The sequence below is a fragment of the Anopheles merus genome, chromosome 2R, assembly GCF_017562075.2.
Source record: "Anopheles merus strain MAF chromosome 2R, AmerM5.1, whole genome shotgun sequence".
NCBI lineage: Eukaryota > Metazoa > Arthropoda > Insecta > Diptera > Culicidae > Anopheles > Anopheles merus.
The window spans coordinates 22,743,362-22,765,986 of record NC_054082.1 but is presented as its reverse complement, the minus strand read 5'-3'; the positions used below and the strand labels follow the sequence as shown (position 1 = coordinate 22,765,986).

The 22,625-nt window shown below is 49.7% G+C and overlaps 2 protein-coding genes across 11 annotated transcripts in view; one reads left to right on the top strand and one right to left on the bottom strand.

The window, feature by feature from the left end:
• The window catches only part of LOC121590297, a 37,674-nt gene extending 19,536 nt beyond the window's left edge, over window positions 1–18,138 (bottom strand). For 5 of the 10 annotated variants that reach the window (XM_041909815.1, XM_041909824.1, XM_041909822.1 and 2 more), the window contains exons 1-6: window positions 17,943–18,046; window positions 13,136–15,118; window positions 6,301–6,430; window positions 5,561–5,684; window positions 3,442–3,590; window positions 1,482–2,880 (exon numbers count right to left, since the gene is read on the bottom strand). In XM_041909815.1, coding sequence (XP_041765749.1) covers window positions 1,482–2,880; window positions 3,442–3,590; window positions 5,561–5,631 — 1,619 coding nt within the window. In that variant the 5' untranslated portion in view covers window positions 5,632–5,684; window positions 6,301–6,430; window positions 13,136–15,118; window positions 17,943–18,046. The other 5 variants (XM_041909819.1, XM_041909820.1, XM_041909816.1 and 2 more) reach the window with 5 other exon arrangements.
• A 1,357-nt stretch (window positions 18,139–19,495) lies between these two features.
• Window positions 19,496–22,109, top strand: LOC121590301 (protein RCC2 homolog). Its single transcript, XM_041909840.1, has 6 exons — window positions 19,496–20,057; window positions 20,244–20,319; window positions 20,397–20,899; window positions 20,973–21,067; window positions 21,146–21,410; window positions 21,508–22,109. Exons 1-6 carry the CDS (start codon window positions 19,743–19,745, stop codon window positions 21,676–21,678), a joined length of 1,425 nt encoding a protein of 474 aa, XP_041765774.1. The 5' UTR covers window positions 19,496–19,742; the 3' UTR covers window positions 21,679–22,109.
• Window positions 22,110–22,625: the final 516 nt, after the last annotated feature.

The following is a 22,625-nucleotide window of genomic DNA, read 5'->3' as shown; positions in this document are numbered from 1 at the left end:
TTCGTCGTTTGTTGCTGTTGCTGGCTTGAATATCTTCATCGTGAGCAGGCAGATGTTGGAAGGTGGCTTTGGCTTTGTATGTATATATGTGCATGTGTGAGGGAGAGAGAGAGGGATGGGCGATGAACCACTCCGATAATAGTACGCTAGTTTATGGCGCTTCCAATTGGGGTACACGATCGGGATTTTGTAAACATTTGTGGCCCGTAACCCGTAACATGGAGTTCAATCGAACGAGTGGGAGTGAAGGGTGGTGGTGGTGGCGGTGCTAGAATCAACGAAATCTATGTCCAACCTAAAAACAGATCACCATAATTCATTGGCAATCGGTGGCAGGTCGATCGGTCGTGGCCGATGTCGGGAGATCACGGGCATGAGGCCATCGGCTATTCTCGGCGCTTCCCTGCCAAGTTGTTGTCAGTTGTACGCCCCTGCGTGGCGGATGTCTTTATTGCATCCAGATACATCCAGTTTGTTTTGTTTTGGATGGCATGAAATCTGTACCGCTCTTCCTACGAACCCTTCAAGTCATTTGTAGAGAATGGACTTCGGGAGATCTCTCTGGTGGAAAGGACCTTATGAAGTGCATTTCTTAGGCTATTATCAGCATTTCATCAAACCCCGTCTGTTAATACCGTGGATTTGAAGAATGTTGAACATTGTTTGGAATTTAATTGTGACCGTTGTTGCTCATTGATGAAACAGTCATTTAAGGTCATCCAAAACCGTAGAGGTTTTATCAAAAAACATAGATATCCTACTTGAACTGATCACACATGACCGATATGAGACATACCGAGAGATTTCAGGCATTCTTGAGCTCACTAGCTCCACATATATGCAAAAATGCATAACCTTTTCACAGGAAAAAAGGGTTGATTTAAGTTACATTCATCACATGATATCACCGCGAATTAATCATTATTATGTTGAGGTAGTAATATTATAGAATTTATGGAATATTCGCCATATGTTGGCCCTGATTCGACACCAAATAATGCCTACAGTGAACAACGAGAAGCTCACATTTCCAAAGTAGCTGTTGATGCTATGAAACATATCTTTTAGTAGTAAAGATGAGCATTACTAGTAAAAGTGAGTGACAGATAAGGAATCCTGAAGCTACCCGGACTCAACTCTGCACAGAGAGTTTCTATGACACTCTTGTACGCCTCAACTCATATACTCTCGCAACTCACAAAGTTGAATTACAGTCTTGTGAGTCGCTACGGATACTATGTGAGTTTAATCGCCAAGTCTGATTGGAATGGAATTGATCGCTATTATTCTTCCCTGATCCTTGTCTCTAAAAAGAATGATTATTCTCGTGGCTATTTTGAAGTTGCCCTATTCCCAAAATATGACCATAGAGAAGAATATTTTGAAAACTAGTAAACCCACTCACAGCAAAGCAAACGTCCCTGACGTGAGTCCCCGGTACATACAGCCGTGTGTACCGTGTCCTCGCGCGCAATATTTACCTGCCATTGAGCTTGTAGCTGCGCTTCTTCTTCGCACGGTTCAAGCTGTTAGTGTTGGGCGAATTGCTGTGATACTGAGGCAAAATGTGATTGGAAAACAGGTTGTAGACACTGTTGCTGTAGCAGTTGCTGCTGCTCTTGTTGATGTTGTTCTCCGCCGGTGCGCTCAGCTGTCGGTTGTACTCGACGTTCTTCGAGTTGAGATCGTTCACTTGCTTGTTCAGCTCGATGATGTTGCGCAGCTGGCTAATGTCGCTCGCATGGTAGCCGTAGCCGTTCCCGCTGTTGGACGCCCCGTTGATGGCACCGTTGCTGTTATTGCTTTTGTTGCTGCTATTGTTTATCGTTTTGCTACCGTTGCCGTTACTGCTGCCACTCGCACCACCGCTGAATACGCCGCCGCCACTACCGCTGGCGACACCGCCACCGATGCTGGCACTCTTCCGCTCGTAGTTCACACTGAAGACGTTGTAGTTGGTGGCGTGTTGCTGCTGCTGCTGCTGCTGATGCTTTGCGCCACCGTTGGTGCTGCTGCTGCTCGCACCGGGTATGCTGCCGCCCCGCTCGAGCTCGCCCGGCGTTGCTCCGTTGCTGTTGATGCGCGACCGATTGTACAGCACGGTGCCGCTGCCGTTCGGCGAGTCGGTGTGGCTGCTGGTGGAGTAGCTTAGGCGCGGCTGCACCGCTGTATGATGGGACAGCAGGTTGCTGCAGGCATGTTGCATCGACCCACCGGACGCAGTTTGGGCCCCGCTCGACGACACGCTGTGGTGGCCGTACGGTGGCAGGATCGACCCGTTGCCGTCGACGCTGCCCGAGCCGCCGCCCTGCAGCGAGTGGAACGAGCCCTGGCAGGAGCTGAGCAGCGCGCTGCCCTTGCCGCTGCCGCCGGACGACTTGGTCGGCGCCGAGGACGCTACGATGTTCGCTGCTGCTGCTGCTGGTACGCCCCGGCCCGACGAGCCCGAACCGCCATGCGCCGGCGAACTCTTGAGGCTTTGGTTCGAGTGGTCGTGGTGCTCGTGGCAGGCGGGGTGATAGTGTGCCGGCGGCCCGTCACTCGGCGTTCCGCCCAGGTGCAACGTTGGCGGGTTGCTAAGATTGTTGCTGATCGCACATTTCTTGCACGGGAAGGTGCTGCCGGGGCCGTCGGGCCGACTGCCCGCCGACTGCTGCTGCTGCTGCTGCTGCGACTGGGAGCTGGTGCCGGCACCGTTGCTACCCGCTAAACCCTTGTACGAGCCGCTGCAGTTGTTCGCGGACACCGACTTGCCATTGCTCTTGACGAAGTTAAAGTTGAGATTGCTTTCCTCCACCGAGAGCGATGTTTTGTTGAGATCGTTGTACTTGTGGCCCGACTTTTGATCACTCGATTCCGCCTTCGGGGTGGTGGATTTGTCTGCCGACACGAGAGAGTAAGAGAGAGAGAGATATAGAGAGAGAGAGAGAGAGAGAGAGAGAGACAGAAAGAGGTAAAACATCACATCACAAACACGGACACTAACATGGGCGGGAAGCCGAATTAAACTTGTTGAGGAAGCACCAAGAAGCAAAGCTAACATCGCATCATCCTCGGGCCACTCTACGCAAGCGACTCCTAGAAGACACTCGATTTGTGCACCACAATACACTCACACGCGCGCGCAAGTAAGCGTGTTGCTTTCATTGAAGAGATTACATTATTTTCAAATTCAAGCCAAATTTTGTTCAATTTGTACACATCACTGCCGAGCGGGAGGCGTTTTATTGCACCATCAGCGGATTACCACTGATTGAAGTTAATGTTTTTTCTTCGTGCCGAGATATTTGTAAAATACGAGATGCTTTTTTTACGACTATCGCACTAATGAACTCCACTAAAAACCGCACAACATTAGCATTGCTTGCCCCACTGCTTGTGGATAGTTCACCGGTGCACGATCGCGTCGCTTTTTTCTACCGAGAAGCGCCTTTTACTTACCGATCACTGCCAGCGAGGTCGAGCCACTGCGGGAGCTGTTGAGCGGTTCGCTAGTCGCACTGTTGTAAACAATGTTACTGAACCCGATGTTCACCGATGACTGGTGCAGCTGGGTTTGGCTGAGTTGCAGAAACTCCGCGTTTTCTTGCCTATGCAAAATGGGGATAGAGAGAGGAGAAAGATACAAAACCACACACTCATAAACCAGAAGCAATCTTACACACACACACAGACAAGCGCAGAAAACGCTTGTGTACACGTGTGCGTGTACACAGTCACACGGCAAACGTTCGATGGCCGCGCACACACGCGGGTGGTGCCTTCTAATATGTATTAAATGGATTGAAAATGGAACGAAAATAAGATGTTTATACTCCTTGCCGCCGCTGCTCCGCTGGCCCACTGTTTCTCCAGCCGAAAGATAACGCGTTCTTCCCTCTCGTTCCGCTGCCGACGAGCTCTGCTTCCCAACGCCTCTCTCCCCTTCGCTCTCGGGGCCAATCATCAACGAAGCGCCCGCTCGCCGTAGGAAATCACTGAATGGCAGTTTACAGCTTTGTATATCTAATTTACGGTAAACGGCCCGAACGGAAACTAGTTGTGAGTGATGGACGGCCCCGGACGGGGCAAATTTGACTTCTCGCACCTAAGGTTGTTGTGTCGATTGCGGGCGGCGGAGGGATTGGGGATGGGGCGCCGATCAGTATAGCTCCCAGCATTTGGGAGGTTTTTTTTTGTTTGCTCCGCTGCAACAGCTCATCTCTTTCCGTCGGCCAGTTGCGATCGGCTTCGCTAATCAGCGCCCAGAGTTGCGATCGTTCAACGCAACGCGATCGTTCTTCGGCTTCAATTCAATCGATCTCTCAACGCAATCGATTGGAAATGGGGTGCGCCAGATGATTGGACGGCTCTATACTTTCGCTGCCAATAATTAATCAACAGAGGAGCAATCGGCCATCACGATGCCAAAATTTAATAATAGAAAATGTCTGCTAAAAAAAAAGTGGGGCAAATTCTATACACTTTTGCTGTAACTGAGTTTTGAAAACAAAACATGTACAAACTACCAGGCGCATCCATCGTCTCCGTTCTTCCGCCAGCGCACGGCGCACGTCATACCGACAGCCGAAATCGGAGCCGAAAATCAAGTGCTCGATCGTAACGCGACCCCGGCCGCCGGTGGAATGTTACGATCGTATACTACGGCTAAGTACAAACAATACTTGAAGCAAACGAGAAACCGAACCCGCCGAGCGGGAAGCGCTTAACGAAGCTTAGCGGCAAGGCATCATAAAACTCGCAAGGTCACGCCCAAGACGCGGCTCTCGCTGCTCACGAATACTCGCGAGCGGTTGGTTTATGGCAATTTTATAGCGTATCGATCACGGCCAGACGCAAACCCGATCCCGGCTTGTCCCGTGTCCGCCCGTCGCTTGTGAACGGGGTGTGTGCACGAGTTTTACAAATATCCAAAAATAAATAAATAATCTTTTTGCGCGGGACCGTCGATCGTGCACGGCAGGAGCTTGGCTCCAGCAGCGTGTACACGGCTGCGTGCGCGGCATACACTGTCGACCCAGCATCGATGCGGCCCACGGCAAAGCAGTGTAGATCTATTTCAATCTGCTCTCGCTGCCTCCATCAATTGCCGACCGTATTTACTGGGCAACTAAGTAATTGCACGCGTGCTGCTGCTCGCCGTCCCTGTCCCTGTCTAGCCCCGTGCAGTTCTCATGGTGCACCGCTCCACGACAGTCGATCGATCGGTCTCGGTCCCGTTGGAGCGCGCGTACCGTTCCCGGACGCACGAACTTGACTGAACTGGAGCGCGCTTGTTTGCGATTCCAGATACCGGAACGCATGGGCGGGTGCGGTTTCGGGGCGGTTGCGAGCGCGGCCTTGTTCTCGCGCGACTGCCGCAACTGCTCGAACACAAAGTGAACGAGCGGGTGGTGGTTGTCCCAGCTGCTCGACTGTGCCGCATGGGTTTCGAGACGGTGATGGTGGTGTGGAGAATTGCACCACATTTGGCAATTTACGCGATGGACTGGTACGTATGCGAGAGACTGCGAGAAGGGAAAGAAATGGTAAAGAATTCTGCTCCAACCGCTACACTCACCTGCTCTGTATGTAATTGTTACAGTATGCGCCAGGACCACTAACCCGTCGTTGAAAGTTTTTAAAAGGCATCTTCACACATCTACACTAGATGAACGGCTGACGGGGATAGAATGCGTGTAATCCTGTTTGATAAAAAGGGAACACAAACGAGCGAAACAAATGTATAAATATTAGATTTAACTCAATTCAAACAAAAACAAAAACATTAAGAGAGATATTCATTGTACCTTGCCCAGACTCGTCGTATTCCACACAACGTCTTCTACGTATTCAACAAAACGACACTTTCTAGATACTATCTAAACACCTACGAAATCCTTAAGTTCCGCATTTGCATCACATTAGCTGCCCTACCCCGCGCTTGACCTGTCTTTTTATCGAATTCATTTGAATATTCGCTAACGGCGCTGGCACCGACAACGAATGCAGAGACGTTTGCTGCTCTTTCATTCCCTCATGGTATGTTGCTGTGTAATTTTTGATCAGATATTGGCCACCCAAGGGAGCTGAGCCGGTCGTCAATTGGTGGTTTGGCTAAAATTCGAGACCAATTCGAGACTGCCCGGGATAGCCCTCGACAGCTGGCATCAGTCGGTCTTCGCTCGCTTGGATAATGAACTCAATGATACCTGAATATTCATACCGTTATCGTTTGGAAGGGTACGAAGGTCACCCGTCCAGGACAGTCGCTAGTAACAATCGCAACGGTATGCGGCGCGGGCCAATTAGTAGAATTACCTGCTTAAAATGTGATTGCTGCAGTAATCGCCAGTACTGTGTACCCTACGCTTACAATTTTCTAAAGGCATCTTTCAACACATCCAGCGCGTCCGAATCCGTTGTGTTTGGGCTCTGCAACTCTGTGGCTCTGGAAATGGGAAAACCGAAAGAAAGAGAGAAAATAAATGGAAAAGGGCATCATAAATCATTGGTCCTTTATGTTTGGGGGGTTTCTTGGTGAGCAGCAGCACAAGGCCCCATTGCATTAGTAAGAATAGTAGGAAGAGCAGGAAGTTCTATCAAAAAAGGAAAAGGGGAAAAACAATCAGCGCGGGAAGGGCATCCAAGAACACAAATACACCTAAAACTATAAACTCATTCAGGTCCTCCCTCAGCACAGCAGGACAGCACAAAACGTTGCATTGGAGTGCCATTATCGTTAAAATCTTTAACGTCGCATTGTCGCACTAGCAGCGTAATCAATTTACCGTCAACCGGAGGAGGAGATAGCCAACGCCTCAACCCACAAGCGCCCCAAGTCCCAGAACGGTCGTTTGGCGCGAGTTTGTAAACATCGGCCATTGGCAGCGAGACACGATGGGAAGCATTTTCCACCCAATGGTCGTTTCGACCTTAAGAATAAGGTCGGAACCAATGTGCCGGCCCCAAGAAGGACCAAAAGGTGCGTGTCAAAACATAATTACATTCATGAAACATATGTTGCTGAAGAGTGCCATCGAACGAGCCGCGAGGAAGTCGTTTTGAGGACCGACGGTCGTGCGGAGGAGCCTACGGTCGGTCGTCGACAGTCGCGCCCGGACCAGAAGTCAGGCAGGGATGTCAGAAATAGCCAAACATGTTATGACGCAGAAAAAGCCTCCCCCCCTCCATAGCTTCCTGCACTCGCATACGACCGGAAGCAATCGTGCGGAATTGAACGGTGGCTCTGCAGGAAGCCGGTGTGGAATTGTCCGCGTCCGCTCACGACGGTGGGCTCGATTGGGTCGTGCGCTTGGTGGACGGCCGCCCTGAGCAGTCCCTAACGATGCTTAGCGAGCTTTTTGCTTTTTGTCCCTTTGTTTGTCCGTGGGGTGGTGGTGGTTTTGGGCTCCCCATTTCGCTCGTGCTGACGACAAAAACACACGCAGGAGAGGCTCATTTGTTTAGGAGAGCGGGAATTGTTTACCCCGTTTGGTCGTGGCCAAAATCCCACCCGGGCAGCATGAAGCTGACATCTGTCGCTACACTGCACAAACACTTCGTTCAAGCTTACTCTATCTCACACAACCACACACGCACACATATGGTGTGCTACGGTAACTGCTTGTTTGCATGCTGATGCGGGTGCTTCCCTCTTCCCTCCCCACAAGCACCGAGCAGTATAATGAAAGTAATAATGTAGAAAGCGAAATTACATGCTCCTGCGCCGTACGTCTTTCGGGACGAGCGTTTGCCAAATTTTGAACAAACAAACGGAACTCGACATCCCACCCCCCTCCCCCAAGATGCGGTGGAAAGCGGCTCTCGTCAAAACGAACCAACTCTCCACGTGTGTGTGTGTGTGTGCCAGCTGACAACCGGGTGAAATAATGAATCGTTCGATTGGTTTGATTGATTGATGGGTCGGCGCTGGTTGGGTCGTCAGCGGGAAGGGACACGATTTTCCCGGTTTTCAAACGCCGAGGTTCGTGAGCTCTGAAGCTCAGCGGCGTTTGCGCTTACACAAAAGGACTGCACTACTAATCAACGTTTCCCGCGGCTGCCCTGGACAAAGCGGGCAACACTGGTACCGCGATGGTAAGAGTGCTGAAAGCAAACACTGGTAGCAGCAGGGAATGGATGATGTCAGAAACTGGGAGGAAGGGAAGGTTATGTGAAATATAAAGTATGGTTTTATGTACACAGATAAATCATCCTGCTGCAGCTGTGTTGCTAATACAAGTAGATTATTATTATTAGTTGGTGTGAGTGAGGAAAACAGAAATAATTTTGGTTGTCACTTCTTGTCGATACAGTGCGTAACACTACGACCAATTCTCTGGGGTTTCCAAATCTTCAGAAAAGAGAAAAGATTATGTAATGCGTTGCTTTACATGTTTTAACCACTACAGTCGTACAGTCCTTGTTACGCGCTGTGTTACTTTATAAAAATAATTTAAAATTATTGCAATATCGACTGTAATTTTATAAACAAAATTTGATAGTCAGTTTAGAGCCTAAACTCCTTCAGAAATTTTTAGTATCATTTTCTAACGATCTGGAGGGGACCTTGGCCAAGATATAACAGTTCTAAAATCTTGTCTTGATAACAGGCCCCAATACAGGTTTTAGGTTTTCAAAAGAAAGAAGAAAGACTATTATTTCAGCGTTCACTTCTATGCCTTTTAAATCAGAAAAGGATCAATCGATTATCATACGACAATGCTTAACACCAATTTTATCCATTGCTCATCCCATCCAATACATAATCTACCATGTCTGACCCCCCCTCCCCCTGGCGCAAATAATTGCATCAATTGTGAATAAAACAACATTAGACCCTAACAATAAGCTCCTGATGGATCACTTTGTGACACAACAAATTACCATCACACTCCCATTCGCGTTTGGCCCACGGTCGGCTTTACCAATGCAAATGAAATTACACCACCACCACCCCACCACCACCACCACTACCCAAACACCATCGCACGTTTGCACGACTTAATGTGGCCGCAAGAAAAGCGCATTTCAATTGCAATTGGAGCGCTGCGCTATTATTTCTATTGGCCCACTCTCGCGGAGGGGAATGGTCCAATCGAGTAATTGCAACAAACCCGCACACGGCATTACTCACACCGGGTTGACAGCAATTTCATTTTCTCGTGTGCATCTGTGTGTGCCGGACCGTGGTGTCATAATGCTCTATTTATACACCAGAACCCGGGGCTGGCTGGCTGGGTGGCCAGTGGACTCGCCGTCCGGGTCTCTGATTTCTAGCGCCAGCGCTATAGATTTTCCTTTTTCCCCACTGCTGGAGCCATGCGCGAATGGGTTTCACCTGTTCAATTATGGACCCGGTTTGTATGTGTCTGTTTGTGTATGTATGTGTGTGTGTTTGTCGGAAAGCGCAGGCGAAAGATGATTGTAAAGTGTTTCAAATCATCTTCTCGAAACGGATTGTATTGCCAACTTTTCGTTAACGAGCAGTGGGGATTGGGCTGGGTGGCCACGATTGCATCACACCTTACCTTGAAAACCCCTTGAGCGAGCCAGACAAAGAGAGTGAGAGAGAGAGAGAGAGAGAGAGAGAGAGAGCGGTGGGAAAGAGCGCAAGACAGCAAGAGCCTTGACCCGATTCAAAGTGACCCTTTTTCTCGAAATTGAAAGCCTAATTGACAGGGCCCCGTACGGCCGCACCAAGCGGTTCCTCCTTCCCATCTAGCCCTGTTCAACTGCTTTCCAAAAGTGGATGATTATAATGATGGGTTACGAAACCTCCGTGTGTGCCAATTGTGTGTTCATCCAATTTTTATCTGGATTTTGATTTCAACCCGACCCAAGAAATAAGGAAGAGAGAGAGAGAGAGAGAGAGAGATGCTGCCGGGTGGAGCAACCGGCCCGTGGTTGAGGTTCACCAAAGATATTGTCCCTCTCCTACACAGCAACCCAGCTCAAGTATCGAACTTTTCACAATTTGCATCCTAATGAGCAATCGCGAGGCCAGTGACCACATTGTTCTTTTGGCGCGAAGGCACTAAAGGTGACCGGAACCGGATAGATAATTAATATAAATGATGATGCCAAACCAGTCCATGGACGGAAAATCGATAGGTTGGTTTGGCTAACTTTTGGGTGCTTTTTTCCAAAAAAAAAAAAACAGGTGCATTAGAGTCTTTTCCCTTCCTTTTCTCCCCTCGGATGATTATAATGATGGCCCAGCTTTTGTAGCAGCGGGAGTAGCAGCAGCAGCAACCCAACGGGACAAAAGTAGAAAGCTTGGAGCAAAATAATCGTTTGTCTCCCTCTATCCTCTATTCCGCGCTTGCTTGCACTCATGCGCGAGCGCTCGCCCAACGGGACAAAAGTAGAAAGCTTGGAGCAAAATAATCGTTTGTCTCCCTCTATCCTCTATTCCGCGCTTGCTTGCACTCATGCGCGAGCGCTCGACTATATTCTCTCAGAACTGAGTATTCGCAGTTCAACCCGTGCAGTGAGAATGTATGTGTTAATGTGTAGCGAAATTTGTCTCTGTATCTCATTCCCCCACCCCCAAAAAACCACATTCACTCTCCGCGCACTCTTACAATTTTGGCGCGCACGCTACATACAACATAATACAAAAGGTCGTTTTAACCGCGCGCACTGATCAAAGTCGCGATGGTTCAATCGGAACGCCGACGCTCCAAGTCAGAGATATTTGGTCTGAAGAAAAAAGTTTTTCTGACCAAATCGACAACACACACGCGACGACACACATCGTCACATCGACCGCCGTCGATGGAAGTGAATGATGTTCTAAAAATAGATCTGTGGGGCGAGTGAGAAGGAGGAGGGGCGTAGAACAAGAGTACGCGTGAGAGTGAGTCGTCGCGTGCGTGTGTGTGGGGTGTACACGAGAGAACTCATTTTTTTGCTCTTTCCTGGAACCCAGATGTTCTACATTCTTCTGATTTTAAGCAACAAAAGTAGAACGGGAAGTAGAAGGCTACTTCATTTCTACTTTCCTTGCTACTTTCGAGCGTGTTGACTCGCTTGGGCGACTATATTCTCTCAGAACTGAGTATTCGCAGTTCAACCCGTGCAGTGAGAATGTATGTGTTAATGTGTAGCGAAATTTGTCTCTGTATCTCATTCCCCCACCCCCAAAAACCACATTCACTCTCCGCGCACTCTTACAATTTTGGCGCGCACGCTACATACAACATAATACAAAAGGTCGTTTTAACCGCGCGCACTGATCAAAGTCGCGATGGTTCAATCGGAACGCCGACGCTCCAAGTCAGAGATATTTGGTCTGAAGAAAAAAGTTTTTCTGACCAAATCGACAACACACACGCGACGACACACATCGTCACATCGACCGCCGTCGATGGAAGTGAATGATGTTCTAAAAATAGATCTGTGGGGCGAGTGAGAAGGAGGAGGGGCGTAGAACAAGAGTACGCGTGAGAGTGAGTCGTCGCGTGCGTGTGTGTGGGGTGTACACGAGAGAACTCATTTTTTTGCTCTTTCCTGGAACCCAGATGTTCTACATTCTTCTGATTTTAAGCAACAAAAGTAGAACGGGAAGTAGAAGGCTACTTCATTTCTACTTTCCTTGCTACTTTCGAGCGTGTTGACTCGCTTGGGAACAGCATACATCCTTATCGATTCGTGTGAAGCAGGGAAATGAATCTCGTGAAGCATGCATTTAATTACAATCCCTCGGGGAAAATAATTTATTTTCTTGCTCTCTTGCTCCTCTCTCTCTCTCTCTCACTTACTCTCTCTCTCTCTGCTTCTTCTGTCCTTGTCTCTGTTGTGCTAACACTTAGCTGCACATCCTTCCCTGCCCATCCAATCCTGCCATCCTCAGCTCAGTCAGTTTTGTGGGAAATAAAATTTCAAACAATCCTCCCACCCCCCCCTCAACCACTTGAGTTGAATGCGTTTGAATCCGTCCAGGTCCAGGGCGTGAGCGAAGGTGAGTTAAAAAACGGGCGAGAGAAGGAGCGAACGGGGAAAACGGAACAATAATTTCCGCGAAAATTTACACCTCAGCGCATGTGAGAGATCGGTGCATTGTGTAACCACGCCGAACCACCGAAGGAGACGAACCAACGCGCGCCGGGTCACTTGGTGGCGGTGCTGTCGAAAGAGGTTTGCGTGTGCACGAGCGCTTGTGCACGTAACGTATACGTGCAGGTGGCCCGCGCGGTGGGAGTTGTGTCAGTTCAGCAAGGCGGGACGGGGAAGGGTGTCTCTATCGACCGAAAAAAGCGTTCCCTGCAAAACATCTTGTGGTTATGGGCCGTTGGTTTTGCTACCTTGCCTTGTATTTTAGATATTATAACCACTCTCTTCCTTTCTCTCTCTTTCTTTCTCCCCCTCTCTCTTTCTCTCTCTCTCTTTCTCTCTCTCTATTGCTCATTTTTGCCTCCCTTCAGCCCCGCTTTATGACCTTTCTTCCCCCCTGAGGGGTTTGGAAACCGCAAATTCTGCTAACTCATCTTCATTGCGAAGCGATTCCCGTTAACGCGGCTGTGGAGTGGAGTTGGTGGGCGATCGGGCATCAAGAAGGTGTGTATGTGTGTGTGTGTGGGAGGGTTTGAGCAGTGAAAACGCGAAGCGCTCGCGGTGTAGCTGTGGCAATCCCTTTCTCCACGTGGTGCCCCAGTGTACGGGGACGGTAATTGCGCGCGGACTACGTGGTCGTGTGTGTGTGTGCGCTTCGATGTGTATCTGCCAGCACTTTCGTCATCATACCCACAGGGTACGACTCCTAACCCCCCCCCCCCCCTTCCTACTAATAAGATACAGCCGGGTAATGGGCAACCGTGTACTTGCGGGCGCATGTGAAATGGTTGATGGAGGCGCCCAGTCCCGTACGTGCCGACCGCAGGGACACACACACACAAAGAGTGGGGCTATGGAGGGTTTTGGAGCAGGGAGGACAGTGAGATAAATAATAAAATCAACAGCAATGGCAAATAACGAAAAAGAAGAAAAAAAACAACATACCATGCCCGCGCCCGTGCCACTAGAGCATTCCCAGCGGGCGCGACCACCACAAGCAGGGGGAGCGGGGTTTGCGAGGTAAGTAAAAAGGAGGGGGGGGGGGCGTATGGATGGCATGAGAGCCGTGAGGTGCTTGAGAAAACAACACACTTACCCTTAATAAATCCGTACTCGTGCCGTATCCTCACAAGTACATCCTTCCATCTCGATGAGCTTTTGATCTGATTTCTTGTCCTCGCGTGTGTTTCTTTCTCCTCTCTCCTTTCTCCTCTCTCTCTCTCTCTTCTTATTGCTTTCTCGTAATATTGTGCCTCCTTTTCGGTGTCACGGTCGATTCCGTTGCCTTAACGTGTGTTCGACGTGCGCCTCAGTCCCTCGATTACGACCGGGGTTTCCCGATGTCCTGATGGCAGCAAAAAAAAACGCACACACACACCCACACACCAGGTTGAAGATAGGTTGCGAGGCACAATAGAGCACTGGTCTGATTTGGGTGGAGGGGGTTAGAGTCCGCTTTTCACCCCGTTCTACACTGCATCGACAAATGCGGTCTCATCACCGTCAAGATCATGATCAATCACTCAAGCGGCTCTGGCGGGAAAGGGGTGGGGGCTCAGCCTCTCCCACTGCCTCAACTGCCAGCTGGGCAGGGGCAGTATTGCTGTGGTGCACACTTTTTAACAGCCCAGCAGTCGGAGGACGGTGGGTGGTTTGATGGGCACTGCTAAGAACGGGCCCGCTCCTTGAGCACTCATCTCACGCTCGGCCCCGCGCTCGATATCGATTGTTTCGCGCACTTTTTTTTTTGTTTTGTTTTGGTTTTGTTTGGTTTCGCTCCGGGTGATCGTTTATCCGGGCGCGTACGTTCGCGTGTGTGGACAAGTGGATGGGTGGGATGGTCGTTCGTCGTTCGACAGTCGGCGGCGATGGACCACGCGATTTGACGCGCGGGTTGACACGTATACAACAACAGAAAAAAACGGCGGCTTTGGAGGGCTTGTTGGGGTGGTTCAAAAGAACACGGCACGGAAGGAGAAGAAGAATGAGAAGAAACAATAGAGCACACACTGACACACAGACGGAGACACGCGCGCGCTCTAGAACACACACACACACAAACCGTAGATATCTCGAGTTCGATCGATTTCGTTGGTGGGCGTTGGTGGATGGGAGGTGCAGGAGACAAGCACAAGGGAAGCTGGAGGGGGAGCTTTTTTGTCCGTGTTTGTAGTAAAAACGGTTGTTAGATAACCACAGCTGGGACACAGGCGGACCTGTATCACGGTGGGGAAATACTAGTACTAATACTGCACAACTCCAAACAAATACGTATTATTAATCTTTCTTTTTTGTTTTTTTTTGTTTTGTTATTCGTATGTTTACTTTTTACTTTTGTTCCGTTTTTGGCTAGACCGAACCAGAGCTGCTGTTGGTCTTGTTGGATTGCTTTCACACGGAGGGCGGTTTTTTGTTGTTGTTGTTGGTTTGTTGTTCCGCGATCACCACACAATCGCGGACGCAAAAAAGGCAGCACATACACACACACACTCGCGCACGAACGTTAGAAGGCGACTATAGGAAAGCAAGAACACGCACAGACAAACACTCACACACACACACACACACACACACACACGTGAACAACACAGGAGGGAAACGCAAGCAGCTCGAGCGACAAATCGGCAATCACTCTCTTGTGGGAGGCATTTCTCTATCACAATGATGTTGGGGGCGCGTTGTTGTTGTTGCTGCTGTTGCTATTTTATGCTTACTACCCCGTTACTGTTGCGTTTGCGTCTGCCGTTTAGAACACACTATCCCGCTGAGCGTTGGGAGCGTTTGTTAGGCGTAGGGGGTTTATAGGCAAGAAAGCGGCAGCTCTAACACTAACAGGGAAGATGAGGGGGGGCGCTTGGTTGCATTAGTTGGTGTTTGTTTGCTAGTGTGCAAGCTACGTTTTTGATTAAACTTTCACCATTCACAATTCACACTTGGCAGCCATGTGTATGTTTGTGCTTTTCCTGCTTTTCCTTCTTCACTGAAACACACACTGCTGCTGCTGCTGCTGCTGCTCGTAATCGATTTTCTTCCCCCGCGTTGGGCGCGATTGTTTTGCGCGTTTGCGAATCGCTGGCACCTGCAATAAACACACACACACACACGTGTTTCAGCAAAGAAGTAGTAGCAAAATTCTACGCCCTTCGTTCGCCACTCCTAATTATCCCAACAGTTTAAATGTGGAGAGCATTTCCATTGCCGGGTAGTACGCCACGATAACCAAAAAACCAATGGCAGCTTCCATTGCTACCGGTCTCCCTCATGCCCTCTCTCTCTCTCTCTCTCTCTCTCTCGCCTTTGCCTTTGTTTTGCGACGCACCCCGTATCGTCCCCTTCGAGCAGCAGCACACAGCTACAACACGAATTTCCCCGACCCCGATCCTGCCAAGCGCGTGTTTAATGTCGAGTGTGCAATTTTGATGCTGCTGCTGCTGCTGCTGCTGCTGTTACTACTCCTTTACAGCCCTTGCTCAGCTAAAGTTTTGTTGAGGCAATCCTTGCTTCACACACACACACACATTCTGCCACCATCAAACAAACATCGCTGCTGCGTACACGCGAGAGGTCGAAAGCGACTGCAGACACAAAGGGGCCACACCACGTTGGGGTTTTTTTTTTGTGGGTGCGCGGCAAGCAGGGGAGAGGCTCGCGGTGAGCACGTTCGGAGAGAAAGGACGTCGACGACGACCAGCACCACCACCACCACGACAACGGCCGATGACGACGACGACGACGGGTTCGGTTCGGTTACGTAACGATATTGACAGATATGTATCTTGTGTAAGATTTCCGATACCTTTACACTGGCCGTTGTTGCTGTAGTTGTTGTTCTGCTGCCTTTCTCGATGAGAAGAGAGGGGTGGATGGAAGGGGTGGGGCGGGGAGGTTTGGAGGTGAAGGATAGCCAAACTCTACGCGGTACACTGGTTCGCACTGTTTCGCTTTCCGCTATCTTCCCCTGTATCACGGTCTCTGATTAAAAAAAAAACCGATTCTTCTAAATCGATCGATGCGAAGCAACCACTGGAGAGCAGGCCTTACACTACAGACTCCAGGAATCGTGTAGGTGGAGAACAACAACAACAAAAAACCAGGGAGAAGTGTGGCTACAACATGAGAACATGCACGTGCACACACCCGCACACACACACACACACACACACACACACACACACACACACACACCACACACACACACACACACACACACACACACACACACACACACACACACACACACACACACACACACACACACACACACACACACACAGATGGGAGGATGTGTTGTGTTTTTCTTCTTTTTGTTGTTGGTGAGAAGGCGGGAGAGAAGTGTAAATTTTTTACCACCGATTCGAGATTATGCAAACTTTCCACTTTTCCGCACAAGCACCACCGCAAACCGTAGGGGATGATGGTGGAAAAGCCCGCTGCCCGTGACGGAGGGGGGAGAGGGGGTACACGCAAGGGGCGCGGGGAAAGGAAGAGATCCTCCCCATTTGGGTGGGCGGCCGGGCGGGAGGTGTTTTTTGATGATTGTGTAAGAGCCTCTGTGTTGGTGGTGGTGGTGGTGGTGGCCACGTGGCCGACGGGTGGGCAGGGATACGTGCCTTTTCCACGAACGGGTTGTGCCGCATGTGTGTGTGTGTGTGTGTGTGGTTGGTGGTCGGTAGCCTGTTTTTTTGGTGTTATGATTTTTCGGGATCCTTTCAGCATCCCCTCTTCCCTCCCAGGTGGGCACTAAAAGTTATGATGCGTGTGTGTGTGTGTGTGAATTATTTTAACACTTTCGCCATGTTTCGCCATTTGTCTGCCTTGATTGGTCTGCCTCTCCGATGGAACGCTGCAAATCAGGGGCAACTTGCCTAGGGTATTGTACAACCTTCACTATTCTACACACACACACACACACTCGTCACTCGTCGCTGCTCTGTCCTAGCTACTGCCAGGTGTACAGCTGTTTTTCGCTTTCGCTGCGAGACTGGTCGGGGACTGTGTGCAGCCTCACCGCAAGGACACACGCACCTGTACATGTGTTTGTGTGTGTGTGCGTCTGAGGGAATGGTGCGGCGTATGCTAAGGCTTCGGTCACTGATGTTGCACATTATGCACAACTAACTTATATTTAGCAATTGGAAAGATTTCTCACCATCAACTTCCAATCAGACGGTAATTTGTGTGTCAGTGTGAGTGTGTGTGTTTTCTATTTCTATTCACTACTAGTTGACCGTTTACTTGCATTTCCATCACATGAATGGGTGAGGAGAGGCCGTGGATGTTGGATAAAAATTAGACAACGAACGATTCGAACTAGAAGGACCTCTTTTTTCGAAGGTTTCAGTCAGCATACACACACATTCACACACACACACACACACACACACACACACACACCACACACACACACACACACACCGCGCTAGGGGAGGACTGCTGGAAGGGTAGCTGGCCCATGTGCGCGCCCATGTAACAGGAACAATGGGTTGGGTGGCCACCCTTCGAACGGCAAAAAGTGCGAAAGAACCTCGCGTGCTCCTGTGCACCAACTCCCTTCCCCTTTTTTTTCTCACTCCCAAAACGATGGCGGGTATCACGTAATCACAGGCGGGTTTTCCACTCCCAGCGTCCTCCAGCGACGTTTGTCTGGCTGGCAGCAGAGACCCCCTTTGCAAAGTGGGGAAGCTTTTGCGGTCAGTGCCAGCCACTACTTGCCGTTCTGGACACGCACTCGGTTCCTGGTGCACTATTTCCCACAGAATCACTCACGCAGGTCGTACGGTTTGGCAAAGAGGGGCAAAGGATATGCCGCGATCGGTGCAGTTTTGCAAATACGTTTCGTTCTGGCGTGCTGCTGCGTGTTTGCTTTAGCGCGGCCAGCAGTCACACACATTCACAGGGCCCACCTTTCCTGATTTGACGGAGGGTCCCACCGAACCGAAAACAGGAGTAAAAACTCAAGAACAGCACTCGCGCTCCTATGACCAGCAGCGGCAGGCCGTAGAATGCATAACACCTTTTTTCAAACACACTGCCCCCTAGCGGATCGATGTTGCGAAGTTCCCGTTTGCGAAGTTCCAGACACTCGGGTGCGGGTTAGTCATTTTCCATTATTCAGCGAAGCTTTCGCCAATGCGCATGACACTGCCGAAGGTGGCCTCCGTGTGTTTGACAAATGTAGAATGGTAGCAATACTACCAGCAGCAGCAACACTGCGAGTAGCGCAAGGGGAGAGGAGTGGAGGGATGAAACGGGGAAAGTGCGGGAGTAGGGAAGCGAGAGCCTTCATATGCACTTCACAATTTTCGACATTTTTTTTGGGGGGGGGGGGTGTGATTTGCTCTCGTAGAGTAGTCACCTTCGCACCCATCCTCACCCTGCATGATCCATCCCCCTTGTAGAATGGATGCGGGTTCGATCCCGAGGGAGTCCTTTCATTAAAAGATCCGTTCAATGGCGGATTGCTGTTTAATTATTAAAACCTATGTCGAGGATGTTGCATCACGCACGAACGAGCGCTAGAGCACGCGTGAACGTGTAAGAGCTGTGCGAAGGAAGCATGTGTTTTGCAGAGCGGGAAATGGATGGCAAAAGAAGGTAATGGAGGAAATAAACAAATGAGCCGAAATGGAGTTGAGCTGCATACTGGGATAAAAGGTATGCCTTAAAGCTCTGCAAAAGAACAGTTTTTGAACACTTAAATTCAACGAGCATCATTCGAACACTTTACCATACTATAGCGGTAAAACTGAAAGAAGGACGCACAGCAAGGATTCATCCAAAATTTATCAACGGTCATCTCTTCCCTCAAAATGGATCCTGCCAACGCAAATTATGAATCGAAACGATGGCAGTCAACCAACGGTGTGGCGAGTTCCTTTTTTCAGGGCTCCACGCGGCCGATTAGGGCTTAAAAAAAGTAAATTTGAGATTTTTCCTTCAAACCCTACATACACCTGTTTCCAGGTACATTCGAATCTCGTACCGTTTGCATCGAATCGCATGCCACTACAATCGAATCGTGTGCCACTTCCATTGGATTTCTGAAAGCCAGACCAAAGTAAACGGTTTTTTTGAACAAAAAAAAATCCCTCAAAAATTCTAGCTCGAAACGTCAAAATCGTCGCAAGTACTTAAAAAACGTCGCCAGCGAGGGAAATTCGCACCGATTTCGACGGTTTGGCGACGGTTTTTGAGTTTTACTTCAAGAATGATGTTTTGAAAGACTTATTTTATTGCTCTTTTTCAAAAGCCTAGAGAGCAAGTCAGTGGCTTGATTTAGTTTTAATTTTGATGAAATTAGCCACAAATTAAAGAAATTAAAGCAAACTAAACAAACGGCCACACTGAGCGCCTAAATATATGCAATATTCACGTCACGGTACTGTGCGTCCGTGCTCCTGTCAGGCACTGGCAAACACTGCAGCTACTGGCAGCACTGGTTTCATTGACCGCTCTGGCAGCACTGGCTTGGCGGTTTGGAAAAAGCCAAAAAAAAACAGCGTCGTCTGAATTCTCGCTTGTTTGTCCCGTTCGGTTCGCGCTCCGGGTTCGCCGTCTTGCAAACGTCGCCTTTGTCCCCCCCCCCCATTGTACTCTGTCCATTCCGTCTGCCCCCCTCACGGGTTTGTGATAAATCGTTCCTGCTGCGCTTGGCCGTTCGTGCGTGTGCGTTGCCTGTGTGTTGTGCGTCTTCTGTGCGTAAAATGTCCTCCAAGCGAAAGCCGGACGGTACGAAGAAGGCGGTGAAGAAGCGCAAAAACTCGGAGTCCAACTATGACTCCGACCTGAGCGACGAGTATCCGCGGGCGGGCGAACCGTCGACCCGCGAGGTGGTGGTCGAGGAGCTGCGACCGATGGAGAAGCTGCCGGAGGAGCTGCTGGCCGTGTACGACAAGGGCCCCGGCAAGCTGCTCATCGCTGGCATGGTGTCCTGGGAAATGACCGGCAAACGGGACTCGAAGGGTGTCACAAAGATTCGGCCGAACCTGTTCACCTTCCATCGGTTCACCGGCGAAACGGTGGGTTTCTTTTGTGTTTATCTGTTTTCTGCAATTTCGAAACATTTGGCCCTTTGTGTGCATCCTTTGCCGCAATTGGTTCAGTGGTGCGTGTGACTATTTGTGTGCGCGCGTGTATGCGTGTGTGCGTGGTCATGTTTCTCCCCCTTATAACATCTCATGTTTCTTTTCCCACCCCATTCGTAGTACCGTTCGATGGCAAGCTTCTGTTCTGCCGCGCACTCGGTTTTAATTGATGAAAACTGGAAAGCTTTTACGTTTGGTAAGACATTTTGCTGCCGGTCTGTTCTGCTGCCTGTGCTGACTGGTCACTTTTGTTGCACAACCCCCTTTCCCCAGGACGCAATCAGCTGAGCCAGCTGGGCCATGGCGATACGGTGACGTGCGAGAAGCCGACGCAGGTGGCCGACTTGGCCGACTTCAACGTCATACAGGCGGCATGCGGTCGGAACCATACGCTCTTCCTCACCGACACCGGTACGGTGTACGCGTGCGGCGACAACAAGAGCGGCCAGTGCGGCGTCGGCAACAAGCTGCCCACGATCACCTCGCCCACCCGGATCAGCTACAACGGGCCGCCGATCATTAAGGTTGGCTGCGGTGCCGAGTTTTCCGTCATACTCGACATCAAGGGAAATTTGCACACGTTCGGGCTGCCCGAGTACGGACAGCTCGGCCACAACACGGACGGGCGGTACTTTGTCAACTCGACCAAGATGTCGTTCCACTTCGAAACGCAACCGCGCAAGGTACTGGTGTACATGGAGAAGAACAAGGAGGGTCACGTGCTGCCGATCGAAAACGTTAACATTATCGACTTTGCCTGCGGCAACAACCATACGGTAGGGCGTTTTTTACACACAGCTCCTTCAATCGCGTTTGCTGGAAAAGCTTTTCTTTGATTCTTTTCACTAGGTTGCAATCGACTCGAAGAACCGGGCGTACAGCTGGGGCTTCGGAGGCATCGGGCGTTTGGGGCATGCCGAGCAGAAGGACGAGATGGTGCCGAGGTAAGTTAGATTAAACCGTGTCGATCGCTAGCATCAACTAATCGCTTGCAAACACTCTGCCGTTGCCGCCCATTGCAGATTGATCAAATTCTTCGACACACAGAACCGTAAGGTGATGCGCGTGTTTTGTGGCTCATCGTACAGCCTGGCAATATCCGACATCGGCTCGCTGTACCTGTTCGGGCAGAACAAGAAAACAGGCGAGGCCAACATGTACCCGAAGCCGGTGCAGGATCTAGCGGGCTGGAACATTACCAGCATCGGCACGGGCTACACATCGATCGTGATCTCGGCCGACGATTCGTTGATTGCCTGGGGTGCTTCACCGACGTACGGCGAACTGGTAAGGGGGAGTGTGCCTGCTTTCATAATGGATGCGCTAACTCATCTAACACACGTTATTACAATACTTTTTTTTTTTTTCATTGCACGTTCTGTAGGGGTTGGGCGATTTGCAAAAGTCGTCCTCCACGCCGAAGGAGGTAACGCGCATGGAAGGCATGAAAATCCCGATGGTTGCGCTTGGCTACTCGCACTCGATGCTGCTGGTTAACACGGAGCACGAGAAGACGAAGGAGAAGTATGACAACCTGCCCGAGTTTGTCGTCTAGTTGCTGCGGGAGGCAGGGGGCAACACCACCACCACACTACTATCCGACTTGAGACTGCCGGCAGAAGAATGAAGAGCGAAGCGATGGGTTGTGTGTCCACCAGCCCACCAGCACCGCACTATTCTTCTTCTTCTTCTTCCCTCCTTTTGGCGTTCATTGCGCGTTGCCGCTTTGAGCCAACCAGCTGAACCGAGAGAACCCTTCTCAATTACTTTTACTAGTATTAGTTTTCCATCAATCACTCCATCGTAACGTATATGTAATATTTTTGGGAATTAAACGTGCATTTAGCTTTTCCCGTCGGGACCGCCCCGTGTGACCGACCCGGGAAAAGCATGTATTTCCACCAAAAGCATTGAGCGCATTGAACAATGAAAAGAACAATTGAAAGAACTGTCTCACTCCCTCCGTTGGAGGAGAAAAGACTTTTAGCTTTTAGAGTTTATATGTTGACAAAACTTGTAGCATAGTCCAGTGTATTTCTGTATAGTGATCACGATCGTTGTTTGATATTCGTTTTAAATCTCTGGATCGCATCCTAATTATTTGTTTCATTCATACTAGCTTTACTATAAACAGCGGTTAGCGAATCTTATTTTATGTTTGAACCATGCTTAAACCTGGTGGAAATAGATGCGACATGGTCATATAATGATGGTACGCGCTGCATTTACAGGGGTTTTCCAAGAGTGTTCCCATAGCTGTGGAACACTTTATTGACTCTTTCCTACGTGTAATGTAATAGGAATTGGACTCTATAGCACCCTTGTTGGACACATCAAATTCGAATTTCCATGGTGTCAATTTCCATCCATATAAAGTTCACTTCCCATAAGAAAGAGTCAAGGAAGTGTCCCACAGCTATGAAAACCCCTGGAAACCCTGTCACGTTCAATAGTTTAAGAAGAATATTATTTTTCTTTTTAAACGAAGCAGCTTAACAGAGC